Source organism: Tubulanus polymorphus, chromosome 4, assembly GCF_964204645.1.
Source record: "Tubulanus polymorphus chromosome 4, tnTubPoly1.2, whole genome shotgun sequence".
Taxonomy (NCBI): Eukaryota; Metazoa; Nemertea; class Palaeonemertea; order Tubulaniformes; family Tubulanidae; genus Tubulanus; species Tubulanus polymorphus.
Window position 1 is genome coordinate 18504402 of NC_134028.1, and position 20354 is coordinate 18524755.

Below are 20354 nucleotides of genomic sequence, written 5' to 3' on the forward strand. Positions count from 1 at the left end.
CACCATCCAGGAATTCAGAGTCAGAATTCCGAAAAACTGAGTGGGCTGGCGAACTTCTAACCGGACAGGAATAGGCTTACCTGTTGTAGAAGTTGCAGCGACTTGTTGCGATGAAGATAACAAGTTTAAAATTTTCTCCTCAAATACATGGAAATCCTTCTGAGTCAGGTATTTTCCAGTATCCCGACGATCATGCCGACTTCGGTGACGGTCCCTCGAACGGGATCGCGACCTACTAGAAGAGTCGCTTTCATCGCTAACCGACGTCGACGAACGATGAGAAGACCGACGGCGAAACTTCCGACAATAACGATCGTAGTCCCTCTCGCGATCAAACCTTGATCTGCGAGAAGGAGATCTTGCTTGTTTATTACGCTCACGGCGTCTAAATCTAGTGGGAGAGCGAGCTCTATCCCCGGAGCGACGATCAGAATCAGACGATGAACGTACTGGATGTTTCGAACCGGACGACGTCTGGACCGGACCGGTGGCCGAACCGGACCGATGCCCGACCCGGACCGGTACCGACCGAACCGGTGCGGGCCGTTAGCGACTACCGCGGCGCGCGCTCGGTTCCGAACATGTAGTCTGAACCGGCCGAACCGGTGAACGACCAGAGACCTGTGAATGACCGGAGACCGGTGCCGGTGAACCAGCGTTCCTCCCCGGTGAACGGAGTTGGGAAGCCGATCGTACCTGAACGACCGGCGACCGCTCCGCTTTACGATAAGAAACAGGATTAGAAACGTCGGTTGGCACATCGGCCGAAACCGACGAATCCCTGCTAACTCGACAACGATCTCTTAGTTTAAGAGCCTTATCGGCCCGAAGCCAAAGGTCCTCGGACCACACGACGCAAAAATTGCAAGGATTGCTCCTTGCACATATTTGACCGGATTTGCGCCTGCACGACGCACATGAATCGTGGTTGTCCCAGGCGCCAAACAAATGCCCGCATCCCTCCCCGCCACGATGGTGACCCTTAGGAGGGGGTGGCATAATTATCCTGTTACAAATCAAAACAATTCAATTCAATCAAATTATATTTGTAAATAAAATTCTTACGGAAAAAAAGAAACCAGGGATAACCCCCAAACCGAACGGACTCACCGTTATGATAGTGAAAACTCCCTAATATCCTAATTCCCAGATTTTTACGGCGAAAAAATCCAACGCGTTCTACTGCGAGAACGCTAAGAAAAAAGATGGCGGATTTCGCCGGTGGCTAAATGCAATACCGCAGGGCCGGGTCGTATAGAAAAACCATTGGTGATAAATCCAAATTTAGAAAATATTGGCAAAAACCATAGGAAAGGGTACAGTACTCGACGGAAATAATATATATATATACTCTTTTTGCAGAGTTACATTCGATCTTAGGTTTTGCTGGGTTTTATCGCCGGTTTGTGAAAGACTTTTCGAAGATTGCCGAGCCGCTCACTGACCTACTTAAAGACATACTACAGACTCGTTGAAAGTCCAAGCAACCACTCCAAAAATGGACGGAATCGGAGGATGTATTCCAGCGGCCACCTACTTTATGCCGACCACCTATTCTGGGTTTTGCGGACTACTCGTTGCCGTTTATGCTGAGAACGGATGCATCTACTGCAGGACATGGCGTAGTCCTTTATCAAGAACAACAGGGCCAGCGACGAGTGATTGGATTTGCCAGCAGAACTTTAAAGCCATCAGAAACCAGATATCCCGTGGCGAAGCTCGAGTTTTTGGCTCTGAAATGGGCATGCAATGTATTTCACGACTATCTATATGGACATCACTGTGTAGTCGAGACAGATAAAAACCCTTTAACAACCCTTTTGCATCCTGCTTACCCTTTGAAAAATGCCAAACTTGACGCCACTGGGCACTGCTGGCTACAGAGTCTTTCTGTGTATGATTTAGAACTTCACTACGTTACTGGGAAAAACATGTGGGACGCTGACAGTTTGAGTAGGAAAGTAGATAGGGATGTCATCCATGCTTTCTATTCTGGAGTATCGATCATTCAGATTGCCGGAATAGTCAGTTCCGAGGAGGATAATTGGAATGAGCCTTCCAGAATCGACTTAAAGCGGATGCAGTCCCAGGATCCTGTCATTTCAAGGCTCCATAGTTATTGTTAGTTTATTGTTATGCAGAATGTTTATGTACATGGGGAAGTAAATTTCCCTGTTGTTCCCTGTATTGGACCACCTCGTATAGTCGTGTTTGTTTGCTAGTAAATGAATTCGGTAACTTCTGATTATAGATCGGTAACTTCTGATTTTTCGGTAACTTCTGAGAACGGTCTATCATGTAGTTTAGATGAAGTCTATCGAGACAATATTTTTAAAAACTATGGAGAGTGTGTAATAGAGTTATTTTTGGTTTCAATCTCTATGGAATTGGGATTGAATTAGTTAAAAACTGTTTCACTGTATTGTGACGCCTCTATGACAAGTTGAGGTATTAATCTGTCAGCTGGTCCTTTGGTCATTCTATTTAGGAAATTCAGCCATGTAGGGAGAATTTCATGTAGTGAAATTAAGTTGAAAATACATTGTATTCTATCTATTTTCGTCTCTTTAGGTAAGATTTATAATTATTTATGTATTGTATTCTGAGGATTAATGTTGCTAGACCGTGCTCGTTTGGTAAAGTATTGATATGGCTGAACCTGGACCATTCTTTAGAGTAGATGTTTGGTCGGTGAATATTTTAATGTGGAATATAATGATTAATATTAGGTGTGAGACCTTGTTTGAGTGTGGTTATCATTCTATTATGAGTATTCTTTCCTTCAGCTATGTAGGGTGAATTTCATGTAGTGAAATAAAGTTTAAAATACATTGTATTCTATCTGTTTTCGTCTCTTTAGATGTTTGGTCAGTTCGACCGGATTAGTGATATCGATCAGTACATCAGTTTGACCGTAACGAGGATCAATGCTGGTTAGCCATGTTAATGCGGCACGGCTACTGGAGGTAGTGGAGTGACACGCCTGGGAAACTTGTCGTCTTGATTCGCGTTTTCGAAGTACGCAGTTTGAAAAGCAAATTAAGTTATACGAATAAAACCTCAATCCGAGGAAAATTCCGCTCTGCGACACATCAGGTTGACACTACTACCTGCGTGCCAAACAGTTTGATTTTTTTGCGTCAGTCAATCTGAGTCGGCCTGTGTTTTAGGCGGGACACAGCAGATTATCTTGCTGTGTATACAGCACCGCTGTCTCTACACACTAACCTACTACCCATGCTAACTCGGCGTATTCCCAAGAATACAGCATATTTGAATGGCGTAGTTTGTATATATATATGTGATAACGGCTGGCATTACTGGTAATTTTCATTGCATGAAGAAAATCCCTCACTAGCAGTGCTTTCAAGAAATAAAATCTGGGCTGGCGACTGACAAACACCGCAGAGACCACCCTACCAATACTCTCCCTGTCAGTGTAAACCACGAACTGCACAGTATCTATGGAATACTTACGAATGTATAAGTGCGCAAGCACCTGTGATGATAGTGATGGGGATAATATTTCATTACTGAGTAAAACCGATTTAGACAATTCACTGATATGGTGAGCCCTTCATGTGCCTCAAAACTTTCCATAATTCATCACGATTTTTGTTTTGGACCAACAAGTAAAACAGGATAAACAATAGTCATAGCTAGGATCATGGATATAGGCAAATGAGGCGTGACAGACAACTTTTTATCAGATTATCAGTTCTATATCATTACAACATTATGGGACTAAATCCATGGCAGTAGAGATACTACGGGTGTTTTCTGTGAACGGCAGAATTTTTACTAGCGACAATCCCTATATGGTCTTCAACCATAAAAACGAACAGGTTATTCGTTATGTAGCTGGATATGTTGCATTTCAACTTAAAAACTTTACATAGGCTATAAATCAATTAAAAAGGAGAATTCTGTTATGGCAGCAAATAATGCAACAATTTTTACCTCTTGGAGAACTGTAAGATATTTCGAGTGCATCAACATTTCTTGACTATACTAAACGACTAATTGATATTTGTAATCGTGGTGGACTTTTCTGTGTTAATGAGAGGGTTTAAAAATTTGAAAATAAACCCACTGCTTGTCACATAAAATTCAGTAAATCTGAAAGGAAACGTTAAAAAATCCTTAAAGATACTGTACTAAGTGACCGGCAATATTATTCTCGTGGAATTCCATATCAGCACCTTTAGTAGTGATCAATTGAAAACATATATGTTGAAACAAGATTTGCTAGATACAAATTCGAAAGAAAGGATTCGTCAATTCACACATGTTTGTGAAACAGAAATTGAAACCAAAAACAGGTACAACAAAGAAGAAAAGCCTTCGAAAAACTTGAGTGCTTCCCATAACATAGTTTATAACAGGCTGAAATCAAATAATAAACATACTTAGTGATCATTTCTTCCATTTCTTCTCCGAATATCAATTTCGTCCATTACTGAGTAATCGTCGACTTGGCAGTTGCCATATCACAAGGCAAGAGTTGCTTTCGACCCAGCAACAAGCATTTTTCTGTCGTTACGCCAAAATTCGAGCGAGTTCGGGTTTTCATGTTTGCCTCCACAAGATCTCTGTTTGCTGAAATGAATCTCCAGCGGATCTTGGCTTAACTTCCCACTCAAAAAGAACTACACTTCAGGTTTAAGCACCAATTCTCAAGTCAGGCATACAAATGACTGAACTAAAATATAGAAAATTATATGTTGAAGTTGTTCATGTTGTAAATGTAAGTTATGTTTAAGTTTAAAGGCCGACAGTATATCACAGTGACTCATAAAAAAAAACTTTTTTCGTATACGTTTGATATCATTTTGGTCATAGTAATCTTCTTAATTAGAATTCGCTGATTTTGAAGATGTTTTTTTATAAGAATTCCTCCAGTAATAATGGAGTTGAACATAAAATCTGTATTTTATTCAATTTTTGTCCGATTTTGATGAAATTTTCACACATTGTTACTGACGAGGAGTTAAGATGATATATAAATTTTCAGTTTGATACAACTTTCAGGTCAAAAGTTTTCTAACCCCCAAAATTATGCACTAGAGAGCTGCAACTGTTTTTTTTATATAGGTTTATGACTACAGGTCACTGTGCTATCTGTGGTGAGGTGAATAACTCCTCCCAGCTTGTCATTCAAAGATTTGAAAATTTGAAGAATGCACTAAGTAAATTGCTAATTTATGCATGAAGGAGGGCTTAAACTAAATTTTAAGCCATAGATATGACTATATTACATGTTTACACATATCCCTGACAAAAAGGAGGGTCCAAATCGGTTAACTGACAGAGATATTAGGGAAATTCCAGTTTCAAAAGCGGAGCTCTTGACTGCTCCATGGGTTCAGAGATACTGTCATGTCTGACAGATGATGGGCCTTTTATACTTGATGTCGGCCTTTAAGTTTAAATACATCTCAAATAAATAACTCATTATTGGTGATTTGAAATCCTTCCAGTTTTTGAAGACTTTTGCACAGGCGACTCTCCTTTGCTTTTGTTAAATCATCACGAGCCAGACTATAGCCTTGCCAGTTCTCTAGGAATAGCAAGAAATCTTCTTCGAGCCACTGGAATTGACAAATTTCATATTTCTGATTTTAGATGAATATCAGAGCTTTAAACCTTTCTCACTGACAAACGCAAGTCATTGTATATAATTCTAAGCATTGAATTCCTAGTTTAATTGTGCCATCCAGAATTTTCCCAATTGTTCCTCATCATTCTCATCAGGTGCGGGTGGTGGTTCAGATATGAAATATATGATTCATCCACAATGATACAGGTTTGGAGTGCAAAATGCTGGTCCTTCGCAATAGTTCAATGGCAGATGATGATTTATATGCCAGCAAAATACACCATTTAATGAGTACTGGTGCAATTTCATCGCCCGCTTATCCTTCAAATCACAGACTCTCACAACAATCCCTCAGCCACATTTAAAGTGTTTCCCGCATAGTCGACAAATGGAGCTTAGATTCTGTTGATGTCTCTCTCAAATAATGGAGCATCTCAAAATTTTGAGAGTTACTTCAATTAGAATAACTCGCGAAAGGGGGTAGGGGGTTCTGACTGCGGATTCATCACGACTGTCGAACTATCTATTTATTGTGGTGCAATAAAGATAAAATTGCATTGAATTGCAGTTTCAAATATATTTATATTACAAGCAGTAGATTTAACTGTCTGTTGGTACTTTAGATATATTTGATTGATAAATGAAGTACAATGTCGTGGTGTAGTTTGGGAAAAAAAAACATCTGTTTGGTGATGCACCATCGCGAACAAAATATTTTAAATGAAAACCACAGTTCAACAGCTTGCAGCACTTTTTGTATCACCCAAAATATCTGATTACTGTCAAAACTGACGCATGGATAATTGGTGATTACGCTATGGATTTCATTAAACAACCCATAAATCATGAATGCCATTACATTTGTTGCAACGGCTTCACAATTATTACCTCCATCTTCTTTGTAGTTATTCGAAAAAGTTACAAGTTCATTGTTTAAGTTGCCCAAGTCGCAAAATCGGGATAATTCGCCAGTTTCTGGGCTACGTAAACTAGACCATCTTTGATCTTAACTTCATCGCAGGCAGGTGACACAAAATTTTGGTAGTCTTTCATATCATGAAAATTCAATTCATTCTTCACTAGGTTGATGAGGCAAAAATTGATACCAGACACACTATTCGAAAGATGAGTATAATCCCTCAATGTCGTTCTATGAGGCAAGTTAAGTAATGGCGATGATCGCAATAGTTCATTAGCAGATGATGATTTATATGCCAGCAAAATACACCATTTAATGAGTACTGGTGCCACTTCATCGCCCGCTTATCCTTCAAATCACAGACTCTCACATCAATCCCTTGGCCACATTTAAAGTGTTGCCCTCATAGTCGACAAACGGAGCTCAGATTCTGTTGATGTTTCTCTCAAATAAGGGAGCATCTCAAAATTATGAGAGTTACTTCAATTAGAATGAGTCTCAAAACAGGGTGGGGGGATAAGGCCACCTGCGGATTCATCACGACTGTCGAAATATCAATTTATTGTGAGCAATAAAGATAAAATTGAATTGAATTGCAGTTTCAAATATATTTATATTACAAGCAGTAGATTTAACTGTCTGTTGGCACTTTAGATATATTTGATATTTTTATAAAGTCTATTAGAGTTTAATTAAAATCAAAAAAAAGTTTAAAAAAAAAAACAATAAAAAGAATAAAAAGAGAATTAAAAGTTGTGATCAAAGTACACTCGTGAGAATGTCTCATCTTTGTCTGTGGCCTCTCATTAGAAAATCAATAGTTCCAACTTTGGCATGGGTCCAACAAAGGGGGGGCGGTGGGGGGTTTAAACCAATTAGACAGTTATTCTAATCAACAGAACTATTAAAATTTTGAGATGCTCCCTAAATGAAATCAAAAAAAAATCTGATTTACAGGTCACCTACCAATTTGTATTAAGCTTTGCGCCTAACATTCTATATCCACCGATCGTTACTTAAATATAGTCTATAGTCTGGAAAAAAAGAAATAATTTAGAGGTTAATTATGACGATTTTTCATAAAATCTGAAATTAGAAAAAAATGTAGGCCTATGTAATGTTATTTACATCTTAATTATAGAATTGAATTTTCAAGTTGAAAGGATCCAGAAAACATTGATTGAGTAGGCTACTGATTATGTTGAGAGAAGGTGATTATGTTTCTCTTTGAAAATCCATAAGACGGACATAGTTTGACCAAAACTGATGAATTTTCTGATTGAAATTTTATACAATTTGGCATCATTTGGCGTGTAAACCATTTGGACTGATACGAAGATGGGCTCTTTCATTCGTTTAAATGTATAATTCACAAAGGGAGGAAAAGAGTGTGACTATGCGAAATTAGACATTATATTCACCTTATATTTAAAGAATGTTATCATATGCTACCGTAAGTTAATCTGCTGTAGTTTCGCTAAATATTGTGGTATCCTCCAAAAATTTTCACTCAAACGCCGAGCACAAAGCCATCTTTCTTATTGCGACGACTGTGCATATCTATAACGCACATAAATAGATTGTATTATGCTTGCGCATTCCCATAATCTCTTCCTGGTAGCAAGACGCTAGGCAGTTGCTAGTAACAACGCGCACCTGTTCAACGCGCAATGTAAAATGGGTATCCTATGGGTATCCAATCATGTTAAAATGAAGAGAGGTCCTGACCCCAATAAAAATAACAGATATGACATGACCCTACAAGATCACGATGTCAAAAATTTTGTGTCGACGGAAAGTTCAGCGCAAGGGATATTTATTAGGGTTTTCTGACTTTCGTCGAAAACCCTCTTGAAATTCTGTTGATTATTATTATTATATATTTTCCGCTGATTTCGTCAAATAAAATTCATCTTCATTCAGATTCGGCAACTGACAGCTTCGAAACGAAATTGAATTGAATTGTTAGACAACAAGCACCGGCGAAATAACAGTTTGTGACGTCATTTAGTAAGTAAATAAAGGAGGGCTCCGAGAATTTCCAAATCACGGGGGACTATACTGGGGTTAGACCATTCAACCAAAAAGAAGATTGCTCTGATAATATCCAAATCATCTCATTTTATTTTTTCCATCGAATACCCGGTAATTAATTTTTCCTTTCGTTCACATGCATCCAGAAAACCCGTTATCGCTGCTTTGCAGCTATATTTTGAGTTTATGTTCCGAACTAAGTTGAGGGTTAATTAATATGCTTAGACACCAGTTTTTGGCAGCTACATAGAGAAGTGAACGACAGAAAGTACTACCAGCTTTTTAGGTTAGTGCCCACAAGTAGCATTAACAACACACACTGACATTTAAGTTAGTCTATTCTAATTCAACACGTACCATGAACTATTTTATTTAGAATGACCCAGACCTAAACTGTACATTCATACACATTTTCTAAATCAGGTGTTATCAATGGTCTCACTAGAAGTTACACCCTGACTGCTGGGCAATTAAAGCAATTTCTATTTTATTTCTATTTAGAATATAACTGGACCAGGCTTTTTGGTTGGTCCTTACGAAAATGACCAAACTTTTTGTTAGTGTGAATGCAGCTAAAGCCATATTTTTTTTAACCGACGATAGGCAGAATGACAGGATGAATGAAGTATACTCTACCTCCAATTTTGCTGTGATTTCTTTATTCATATTTTCATTAGTCTTTAATGAAGACTGAGCGCAAGTCCAATTCCCTTTCTGAAAAACACATCAGTCTGTCAGCTAACAAACATATATCCTCGTGACCAACAGTAGAACAATTAAGGGATACAAATAGCACCTGTGCCCACACTAAACAGTGGCTCGACTTACAAATCTGTTGAGAAGAAATAAGAGCTATTAAACACAATTATCATATGGGGGCAACTATGATCAAAATCGACTTCAATTAAAAAATGCAAATGAACAACAAGTAACATAGGTTGTGGAATAACTGTTACCAAAATGAAAGTTCTACTATTTAGCTATCAATGTGAATCATGACCCCCTACCTCAGTGTTTGACATGTCTTCAACCCCCAAATAATGCAGAATCCTGAACGAACTCACTTTGACGAAAAAAAAGTCAACCTCACTTAATTCGTATCTCTTGGGACCGTAGTAATTTGTGTAGTGTATGCGATAAGATCACTACCATTCCCAGCTTGCGAAGTGTAGATTGCATAAATGTGTCATACAGTTGTTAAATATGTATCCTATTATAGTGTTGTCTGGGCTGACATGGAAAGAATTCCTTCTGATGCAAAATAAATTTCGCATTTTCAATTGTTTTTAAGAAAAGGGACTGTGGATAAGGCTACAATTCACGAATTACGAATCATCTTATGGTAATTAAAGTGCATAACGAAGGAAAAATCAGGACACTCACACTTTTTTATTCCTGAATTTTGGTCAAGGAACTTTGTAGAAGGAATTTCGTACTTCCCAGAATATTTTTGTTCTTAAATCTAAGTAATATTTGTGTTTGGCAGCCATTTTCTGTTTAGAATAGTACATTGTGTAGTGTATGTGATAAGATCACTACCACTCCAGCTTGCAAAGAGTAGATTGCATAAATGTGTCATACAGGTGTTAAATATGTATCGTATCATAGTGTTGTCTGAGCTGACATGGAAAGAATTCCTTCTGATACGAATTACATGTTGCATTTTCAATTGTTTTTAAGAAAAGGGACTGTGGATAAGGCTACAATTCATGAATTACGAATCATCTAATGGTAATTAAAGTGCATAATGAAGGAAAAAATCAGGACCTTTCATTCCTATACGAATTAAACAATGACTAATTAAGTGAGGTTGACTGTATTTTCCTGACGAACCGGTTGTGATATGCGCGTTGAATGCATGCAATTCCCCCTGGTGTCGAGAACAAACAAAAAGCTGAGTAACCAAAATTTCCTATGTGAGAAGATGACTACTAGAACAAATTAATCGCCCATGGGAAAAGTGGTTTTCCTTGAAAACACGTGGAATTCGCACATGTACAGTACCTGGTTCAATGAAACGTTTGCCATTTCATTCGTTATTACATCAGTAGCGCAGGAATTTTGAGAATCTCCCCATTATCCCAAGAACAGCCAGTCAATCAGGGTCATTGCAATTTTATTTGCAAGAGCTCAGAATTTTCCGGCCAAAACAGTTTTTCGGAGAAACAGGTTTTTTTGTTTGTTTCACTTTGCGTCGTTTGGTTTCCCAAGATAAAGATGATTGACCAAAGCGTCTTCAAAATTTCCATCAAAAACTTCAACAAGAGCCCCGAGGGCACTATAGCAAGCCTTTTAACTTTTCGTAACCAGAAACAAACTTTCCATGATGGTTTTCGGCTTTCAACTTGAAAAGTGAATGAAAGTAATGCAATGCATGTTTTAATTATGTTATGAAATCAAGGTAACACGTACTATCAAGTACTACCATACTATCAAGGTAAAACGTCAGTATGTATACTAACTATGGCCACTGGATACAGTCTGCTCTCGGCACAATCGACAAGAAGGCATGACATAGGCCAAGTAAATTGGCCACAGTACATGGGGTACAACTTCACATCCATGATTCAACACAAGTGTTTTGAAGCTGTTCACAGACTGAACCTTACGGCCAACTGATAGCTGTACCCTGAGGGCCTATAGCTTGTGTAATGATTGACCAAGTAACAGGGAAACAATATTCACCAGCAGAAGAATGACAACATCCTGAGATCTTTAGTAGATAAGCATGCTCCAGAAATATCTCGTACTATTGTTGTGAGGGATAAAGCTCCGTGGTTCACACCTGAGACCAGAGAAGCTAGAGCCATTCATCGTAATGAGAAGAAGTGGCGAAAGGATCGTAATAAATCGCCATCTCTATCGGGCACAGTTGAATATAGTTTGCCATTTGGTAGAGAAAGCGAAAACAGATTTTTATAGTTGCAAGATCACGTCTAGTTGTAGCAAAGACTTATTTCGGATAGTTAATGATCTCCTTGGCAAGAATGCTGTCTCCCCGCTGCCAGATCATTCTGATCCACAACAGTTAGCTAAAAGATTTAGTCTATTCTTCAACGAGAAGATAGGCAGGATCCGTCAAGACTTCAATGAAGGGATACCAGTGGAGACTGAATCAGTCGCTGAGGTGCCGCCCATTTTAGTCCAGCGTCAGAGGCTGAAATAAGGACTTTTATTCTCTCGTTACCGGCAAAGGGGTGCTCCCTTGACCCATTACCCACAAGTCTACTGAACAAGAGATCCACGGATCTTAATATCTCGGGCGCAGAATGTTATCTTTGTAATCTATAGGTGCCATCTGATTGATGCATCTTTAAGGTTTTCCTTGAACACTTCATGGATGTGTAAAATCTGCTGATTTCGGTGAACAACATCATCGAAATCTAATCAGCAGTCATCACGGCAATACGGCAAGTTCTTGGATTAATCATTTGATGGCGCTAGTCAGAACCGGAAATTGGAACCTAAATCCGCCATGTTCCAGTTCATTTGCAATGAAAATCTCTCGCTTCAAGTTTTCAATCAGCGATATTCTACTTACTATATATCGTCACGCGAAATCCTTTAAATATGATAACCTACCGTTATGTTGGATATGATAAAACCTCACGGCAAAGGCTAGAAATCACTATAAGTGTCCTAAAATTATCAAAAAACATTTTGCAACGGCTGAAGATGTAAAGACTGGTTGCCAGGTATCACATGGTGGCAGCACTTGACGGTCCAATTTCGATTGCTGGTTCGAGTCCTGGTATTTTTCATATTTTTATTATGAATCTACAAGTGTAGTCCTTCAAAAATCAATTCTATTTCATAATATTATTGCATATTTATCAGTGTAGCCTGCAATAAATTCACCTTAAGAGTCTTGAACTCAACAACAAAGTGATGACACCCGGCACCAGTCATTACATCCATTAGCTGCTTCGAGCGTCATCGCTAAATTTGTGATTTTTGGTAGTTTTTTTTACATTTCTAGTGATCTTTAGCATTCAAAGTGAGGTTTTATCAAATTCAACACATTGTCAGGATATCATACTGAAAGGATTATGCGTGCCTATGTATAGTAAGTAAAATATCGCTAACTAAAAACTTGAAGCGAGACGAGGTTTGGGCCTATTCGATTGTGCGCGCATAATCTTCCGTGAAGTAGCGTATCGATTGAATCTTCGGTTATTTGCATAATGAAATAGATATGGAGAGACGGAATCGATACTACGGCTATCAAATTAAAAATAAACATATAAGACTCTCCCATGACTGGGAAATGAGAAACTAGAACCGAGCAGATTAATAGATGAGAAGATTAAAAGACCGGTTTGTCTGCGTCAATCGAATATGCCCTTACATTGATTGACAGCGGGAGCTCAGCCTAACGCAGGGAGCAGTTATTTTACTTCAATGTAACGTTGTACGTCGGCCTTCTAGCCGTTTTATGAAACAAAATGCTCCTTGAAATCTCTTGAAAAATCGCCACAAATTCGTCGATTTCTCTTAAATGTACGCGATATTCAAAATTCTATTTCCAACAGATTTTAGCCGCATGATCAAGCTACATTTTGCGCATAAACATAGTAGATTGCATGACTTTGTGTAAAAGTTATAACCTCATTTGTCAGCAAAAATTCGATTTTTGGACCCATTACAACATCTCGGGATCGCCCGAGATAAAAAAGTGTGTTGATCTGCTGTTGCCTGTTCTTATGCGAATAGTAAACACATCATTATCATCTGGTCGAATGCCAACCGCATTGAAGTCTGCTTTAGTGAAGCCAATTCTAAAGAAGCCTACATTGGTCAAGGAAGGTCTCGCTAATTATCGTCCAGTTTCAAATCTAACATACCTGTCGAAATTAATCGAGCGGATTATTGCGTCTCGCCTCACAAGGCATTTATCTTCAAATTGTCTTTATGATCCCAATCAATCGGCTTACTGACAAGGCCATAGCACAGACACAGTTCTCCTTCGTGTCATGAATGATATTTTGTGTTCTCTTGATGAAGGCAACAAGTTCCTATTTGTGTTATTGGACTTGTCTACTGCTTTTGATACGGTCGATCACAGAATATCGTTAAATCGGCTCGGGAGATCCTGCGGCATGAAGGACTCTGTACTACGGTGGTTTGCCTCTAACCTGTCTGAGAGGATGCAGTCTGTAATGGTTGCTAATGAATGTTCACGTCCTACACCTGTAGAGTGCGGAGTTCCGCAGGGGTCCGTGCTCGGACCTATACTTTTTACCATTTATACCATCCCATTAGGTGATGTGATGCGTAAAAAGGATGTCCAGTACCAACTATATGCAGATGACAATCAACTTGAGTCTGCTGCAAAGTGCAGAGATAGGAAAGAGACCATGGAAATGGTTTCGACTGTAGAACACTGGGTCGGTGAGATTAAGAGTTGGTTGTTCAAAATTAACTATCCCTAAATGCTCCGAAGACTGATGTTGTTAATCTAGTATCGTCGCATAGAATCGGTTCCGTGACTGGTATCTGTGTTGATGGTGTTTGGATACCAACGTCAGACGATGTTAAAGATCTCGGTGTCATTACTGATAAACATGTGAAAATGGACATGCATGTAAAGTCTGTTCGCAAATCGGCGTTTGCAAATCTGTACCGTATCGGCCGCCTTAGAAAATAGCTGGACAGGTCGAGTACCGAGCAGTTGATACATGCATTTGTAACATTGCGACTCAACTGTAATAATGGAATCTTAGCTGGCCTTCCCAGCAACATGTTAGCTCCACTCCAACGTGTGCAAAACTCAGCTGCACGAGTTGTGTGCAAGGTTAAGAAGTTTCAACACATCACACTAACATTACGTGAGCTTCACTGGTTGCCAGTCAGAGAAAGGATTGACTATAAGATTGCACTTCAAGTATTTAAGTGTATCCATGGTGCAGCTCCTAAATACCTTAAAGACCTCATTGTTCTGAAACAGTCTGCGAGAACCACCAGATCGTCATCTGGTTTAGTCGTTGATTTAAGGAGGACAAAATCATGTCTTGGTGATAGGAGATTCACAGTGTATGGTGCTAAATTGTGGAATCTGTTACCACACAAAATCAAACTTATAGACAATATCGATCAGTTCAAACCTTCCCTGAAGTCCTTTTTATTTGTGAGGGCATATGGAGAGACGGCGCAGTGAACATGGACCTCGTCCCTGGAATAGTGCTCTATATAAGAGACGATTATTATTATTATTATTATCATTATTATTATCATTATTATTATTATTATTTTTATTAAGAATGACAGTTACGCAAGATAAATTATGGGAATTTTGGACTTGAAAAATTTTGATCCTGTGAGACAATGACATAAAACAACTAAAACTTTAAAACTTAGCATAAACTACGTACAATTCTTAGCAGGAAGTTTTTCAAATTTCGGAAGTACATATTAAACCAGGCCAGCCAGTTACTGTTGAAATCAAGTCCACCAAGTGAATGTGGCTTTCAATAGTTTTAAAGTAGCATAACTTTTAATGGTAAAGCAATTTAAGCCTAAGCTAAAAACGTTTTTAAATGTGACACGTCTTCGCAAGACCATTCAACAATTCAAATGTGGGATTGTTGATGCATGTCTGTGTACGCGACAAAAACACTAATCTGCTCCGTGGGAAGCATTATCTATTACTAAAAATTTATACACGGTTATCGCGATATTGCTGACAATGCTATCGACTCATGCACTAGAAAAAAATCAAAATCATCAGTGTTGCCAACTAGATACAGATAATCGGGCTCCGAACACAATTCCTAATGTAAGGACATAAAAACGAGTTAAACTGATGACACTTTATACCATATCTAATTACTTAAGAACAGTTTTCAGTGTTGCTCAGACTACGGATCTCTGTATTACTGGGTGTGGTTTTCACCCGCAAAAACGCTGGTGGGCCCTGGTGCGCTGACATTATATGGTGTTAAATAATATTTTCATCAAAAAGCTGTTTGTTTAGTGGAATATGTAATAAAACTTTGAATTCGTCACCAATATTTCTCGCGACTTTGATTGAAGCTCCCGTACTCATTAAAGGTGCTGATGGCGAGGCATTAGACTTGATCAGCGCGTACGATCAATATCTCTATGTACGTGTTCCGTATTACATGCGAGTGTATTGTGGCAACGCCCTACAACGGCTTGAACTAACAAGTAACGTTGATTAATCTATAACCAAATTTGAGCACTTATAAACATCAGAATCAAATATAAACCAAGCTGCACCATCTACATCGAGTGCAGAATATATGTGCTAATTTACAGAATAATCAGTCCACACTAACAGCTTAAATCATGTCATAACGAAACATCTACAAACAGACAGACAGACAAACATGACGACGATGCCATAGATGGGTTGGCAAACCCAAAAAAAGAAAACAATAAAGTACCAATGGCCCAGAAGCTCACCGACATGATAATCTGAGAAGTAAAAGGAAGAAAGCGAAATATGCTTTCAAAGAAGTGGCTGCTGACCTGGTCCCAATCAGTAATTGGTCAGGAAGATCTCATCGAGAGATTAAGTCTGGCATTTTTAATCTTACCAGTCAATCCTGTGGTAACATTGAACTTTGCATTTGAAATTGGGGTTGAGGGGGGTAATAATCAAAGCTAAGTTGACAAAGAACTGTGAGATGGAGAGGTTACACTTCATATAAAATGAAATGTTTTATTTTTTTGCAAAATAACAAGCTAATTTTTTTACAATAACTTGAATCTTGAATAGTTCAGATGTTCCGTCGTACATGTATCTAGGTTATGGTTTCCCGTGAACGTCGCAATTTTTGTTATAAGTTTAATGACTGCTACTCGCCAGATCATTACCTAAACAAGAGGCCCTGAAGGTAAAAAAGAGAAAATATATGTTTTACTGATGCTTCTGTATTCCATTGCCCTAATGACCAAATATCGCGAGTTGCTAAATTACGCTAAATATTAAGTTCGTTCGTATCATCTCCCAATTTCAGCCTTGCCACCCTCAAGAAATGTTTTAAACGCCTGTGCAATGTTCTATCAAAATCATTGAAGAAACTGTTTTCATGCACAAACACGCATTGTAGCGACGGATAAGAAGACAAAGCAATTCAAACCCACCGTTCATATCGCTAAATCAGGTCTTTAATTGTGTTGTTATAACTTTTTTCGGAAATAATTCAGTAATCGCACATTCGCTATTAAAATAGCTTCAGGGAAAGCCGAAAATGTGGAGAGCTCTCAATTGGCAAGCTGGTGCCGCCATCATCAATCGCAAGGCCAGCAAATCCAAATGAGTAAAAAGTGGAGGGGTGGATGATTATTTTTTTCTCCTAATAACCTATAGTAGCAAACGATATAGCTGAAAGAAGTTTGTATTCTGATTCAGCAGGCATTATTTTTTTACAAACGAGGTCCAGTCATGAAAAAATGAAGGCCTTTTTATTGGATATACATTGTGATTCGTTAATTCATCAGGAGAAACTGAAGACTTACCTACCTCCCTCGTACATGTACCATACCCGACGACTGGTGGAAGTTAATACGCTACGGTTTCTTCGAGTATCTTGACGTTGACGGTACTCTTATTTCAAGAGTCAGTGACCAAAGTATAAAAACGTAACGTGCTTTACCGCCATTTGTTTTTTTAACAGTAATCGTCAATACACAGCTTAATATTTTACAAAATGGATCTATTTTAGCGAGGATCCACCTATCATTCTACACAGTGTTAAGCGCATGCGCATCTGCTAATGATTATTCATGACTTACGTCATTCCAGGTCATGTCAAACTATATTAAAGCTAAGGAAATTTTCTAATTATCTAAATTTTTACAGCTTAGATCAATCACATCGCAACGAAATTCGCACAATGAGTGTCAGGCTATTTGAATCATCTGCAACAAGAAATACGAACGGGTCTATCACCGTTTCAAAATGTGGCTTGTTAACATCACTTTCTAGCAATATTGGCACAAGACCAACTAGACCCTTGGCATAAGAAGTGAACCGTAGGTTTGCTAAAAAGGGAAATGATGCATTCTGTGGGCTTTATTTGTCAAAATACACTCACAGCTCAGAGTCATTATCTATAAATAACACAATACAATTGTGTTTTCATAATTAGCACATACAGCGACTGGAGCTGGCAGGAACAAAAACCTCAGATAAATCTTCTCCCTTGGTCTTATTGATTGGAATGCAGAATAGAAGTGCATTTTCTAAAATGTGTTCAATAACACAAAATTGAATTGGATTTGATGTTTCTGGTCAATAAAGTAAAATTGAATTTGATTTTTGCTTTTTTTGCAGAAAAAAATCTGATTGAATTTGCAGTTTGAGCACATAACTAATTAGCATATCAAGGTCATCCATCCAATTTGAGAAAAAGGTTTTTTTCCCAGACTTAGCACAATTGTCAATGATATTTTCTGTATCGACCATGAAATACAATTTTAAATCTTAAAACAAAACCCAAAAATATAACAGTAGACGATACCGCGGGTTCACGTGAACACCTGCTGATCCCTGGGGCTTAGCCAATCATAAGGGAGGCTTTGCTTTCTGATTTGCTCTTTAAAACAGATTTTAAAAACAGGTCTTTTGCGTTCAGATTTTCGCACAAAGGCGCATATAAATTTAAGCAAAGCCCTTTTTCAAAAAATTCAGCTTCATAGAATTTGAAGAATGGATAATGCTTTCATGAATGATTTCTATGAATATATGCTCAGTTGCACAGTCAAAGGCTCTGGAAACCATGTGATTTAAATTCACTATATTTCATTAGTGCGGGCCTAAAAATGGGTAAAAAGTGCATATTTTGGTGAATGACAATGGCTACCAGTCAGCCATGGTAGAAACATGTGTAAACCAAATATGAAGAAATTACATTTAAGCGTTTTTAAAACTTCCAAAAAAACTGGAGGTCATCTACAGACAAACGGATGGATAGGTACAAAATTAACTGTGCATAAGGAAATTCTTGGCAATAGGTGAATTAGGCAGTATCAAGGATGGTGGTACAACGAACATTGACTATATATTTCCTCTCATAAACTGAAAGTTGACAAAATAAGTTTAAACCTGAAACCTGTTGACATTCTAGGGGAAGAAGGTCACTTACTGTATCTGTTCTGAATTAATGGGAATTATTCGTGAGCTTGTATTGAATGTTGACTTGTATGTGGATAAGTGCAAGATAAACATGAAAACAGAGCTGCCTTTTATCTTTTGCTGAACACATGTCCAAATTTACCAGTATTTTCAAAAATATTACAGTAGTCCTAAATTTTCAAACCAGAAAACATTTTCAAAATAATTATCGAGGTCTTATGTATTAGGGTTACGTTGAACAAACTCATTGTTTCCCCGGCTTATGACACCGTACTAGTACAGATGGTACACTAATACAGTGTCATATTGAGTTTTAATTCGAGTTGACAAGAGTGATTCTGAGATTTTCCAGGGCAAATGCTATCAAAATTGTACTTTCCGTGATATTTTAACAGGAAGAAATTGAAGTGTATATATAACACCTTAGATCTGTCTGACCAAAAAAAAATACTCTAATTAACTGTCAATTAGTCATTTATCCTTCACTTGCGTGCATATAGTTCACATATAACCCGCGGTGGAGCTATTTATGAAGCACGTGTGGCTACTAGCATAGCCTATGTATAATCGATCAAATAAACATCATTTTTTTCACTGTACATAGCGCTAATACGTTTACCATGTCATATCCAACAGTAGCAACAGTATACAATTGTAAGAGTTCAAAATCCAAAGACAATTCTTAAATGATCATATACCCTATGAAATGGTACGGTAACCACACTCAAACATGGTGAACAGATGATAAGATAAAAACCAACTATTTGAAAATTAAAAGAAATCTAAAATCGAGAATTTATTTATTGAAACAATCTAAAAATATAGGAACACGATGTTTCGATCATACACTAGAGATCATCGTACGGTGTCAGATATTGATTAAAAACAGGGGTATACATACAGAGGAGAACAGGTTAATTGAGTAAATTGGTGAGTGAGTAACTAATTGGTGTTTGGCAAAGCATGAAGTAATATACTTAGAAAGAAGGGAATTGTGAGGAGAAAAGCCATTATCTAAATTGGTACTAATATCGAGTGACGAGTAATTAGGGCAGACTCAACTATGTGGCGTTTAGTGTAATTGCTCGAAGTATAGATAATTTCGGCTTTATCAAAATTACAACAATGACCAGTGTTCCAAACGTGATTGGCTACGCCACTAGCCGGTTTTTGATTTATTATATCCTTTTTGTGTTCCGAAATTCTAGTTTTTAAATCACGACCAGTTTCTCCAAAGTACATTTTATCACAGCCAAAACAAGGAATGTTGTAAACACTGAAAATGAGCCACCAGCTTACATTATGCGGACACTCACCAGTAAAAAAAAAACACAGTTTTAACCCTTACAATACCGTATGGCATACGGTACAAATTGGCAAGCTAGCATAACCGTACCCTATGATACGGTATCACTTAACCCTTCTTCTAGAAGGGTATATCTATCAGTATCAGCCGGTGCTGCCATCTGCATAAAATCCAAGATGGCAACAGCCAGGAAAAAACAATTTGGCTGGATGAAACGGTTCAGCAGCTCGTATATGATGCTGACAGTGATGCTGGTGACTTGGAATTTGGAAGTGAACAAATTGAGAGTGACAACGAATATGACAGCAGCAGTTCAGATGATGAGACTTAGTCAGAAAATAGGTTTATAGTGCCGGCAATGATTTTGATGATGAAAATGAGATCAGATAATTTT

The 20354-nt window shown here is 38.1% G+C and overlaps 1 protein-coding gene across 6 annotated transcripts in view; it reads right to left on the bottom strand.

Moving 5' to 3' along the window:
• Positions 1–20354, bottom strand: part of LOC141903109 (DNA polymerase lambda-like) — a 168630-nt gene that overhangs the window by 92749 nt on the left and 55527 nt on the right. For 5 of the 6 annotated variants that reach the window (XM_074791076.1, XM_074791074.1, XM_074791071.1 and 2 more), the window contains exon 3: positions 9189–9266. The exons of the other annotated variant lie outside the window; for it this stretch is intronic. In XM_074791076.1, coding sequence (XP_074647177.1) covers positions 9189–9266 — 78 coding nt within the window. The remainder of the gene's footprint in view (positions 1–9188; positions 9267–20354) is intronic. 6 annotated transcript variants of the gene reach the window in all.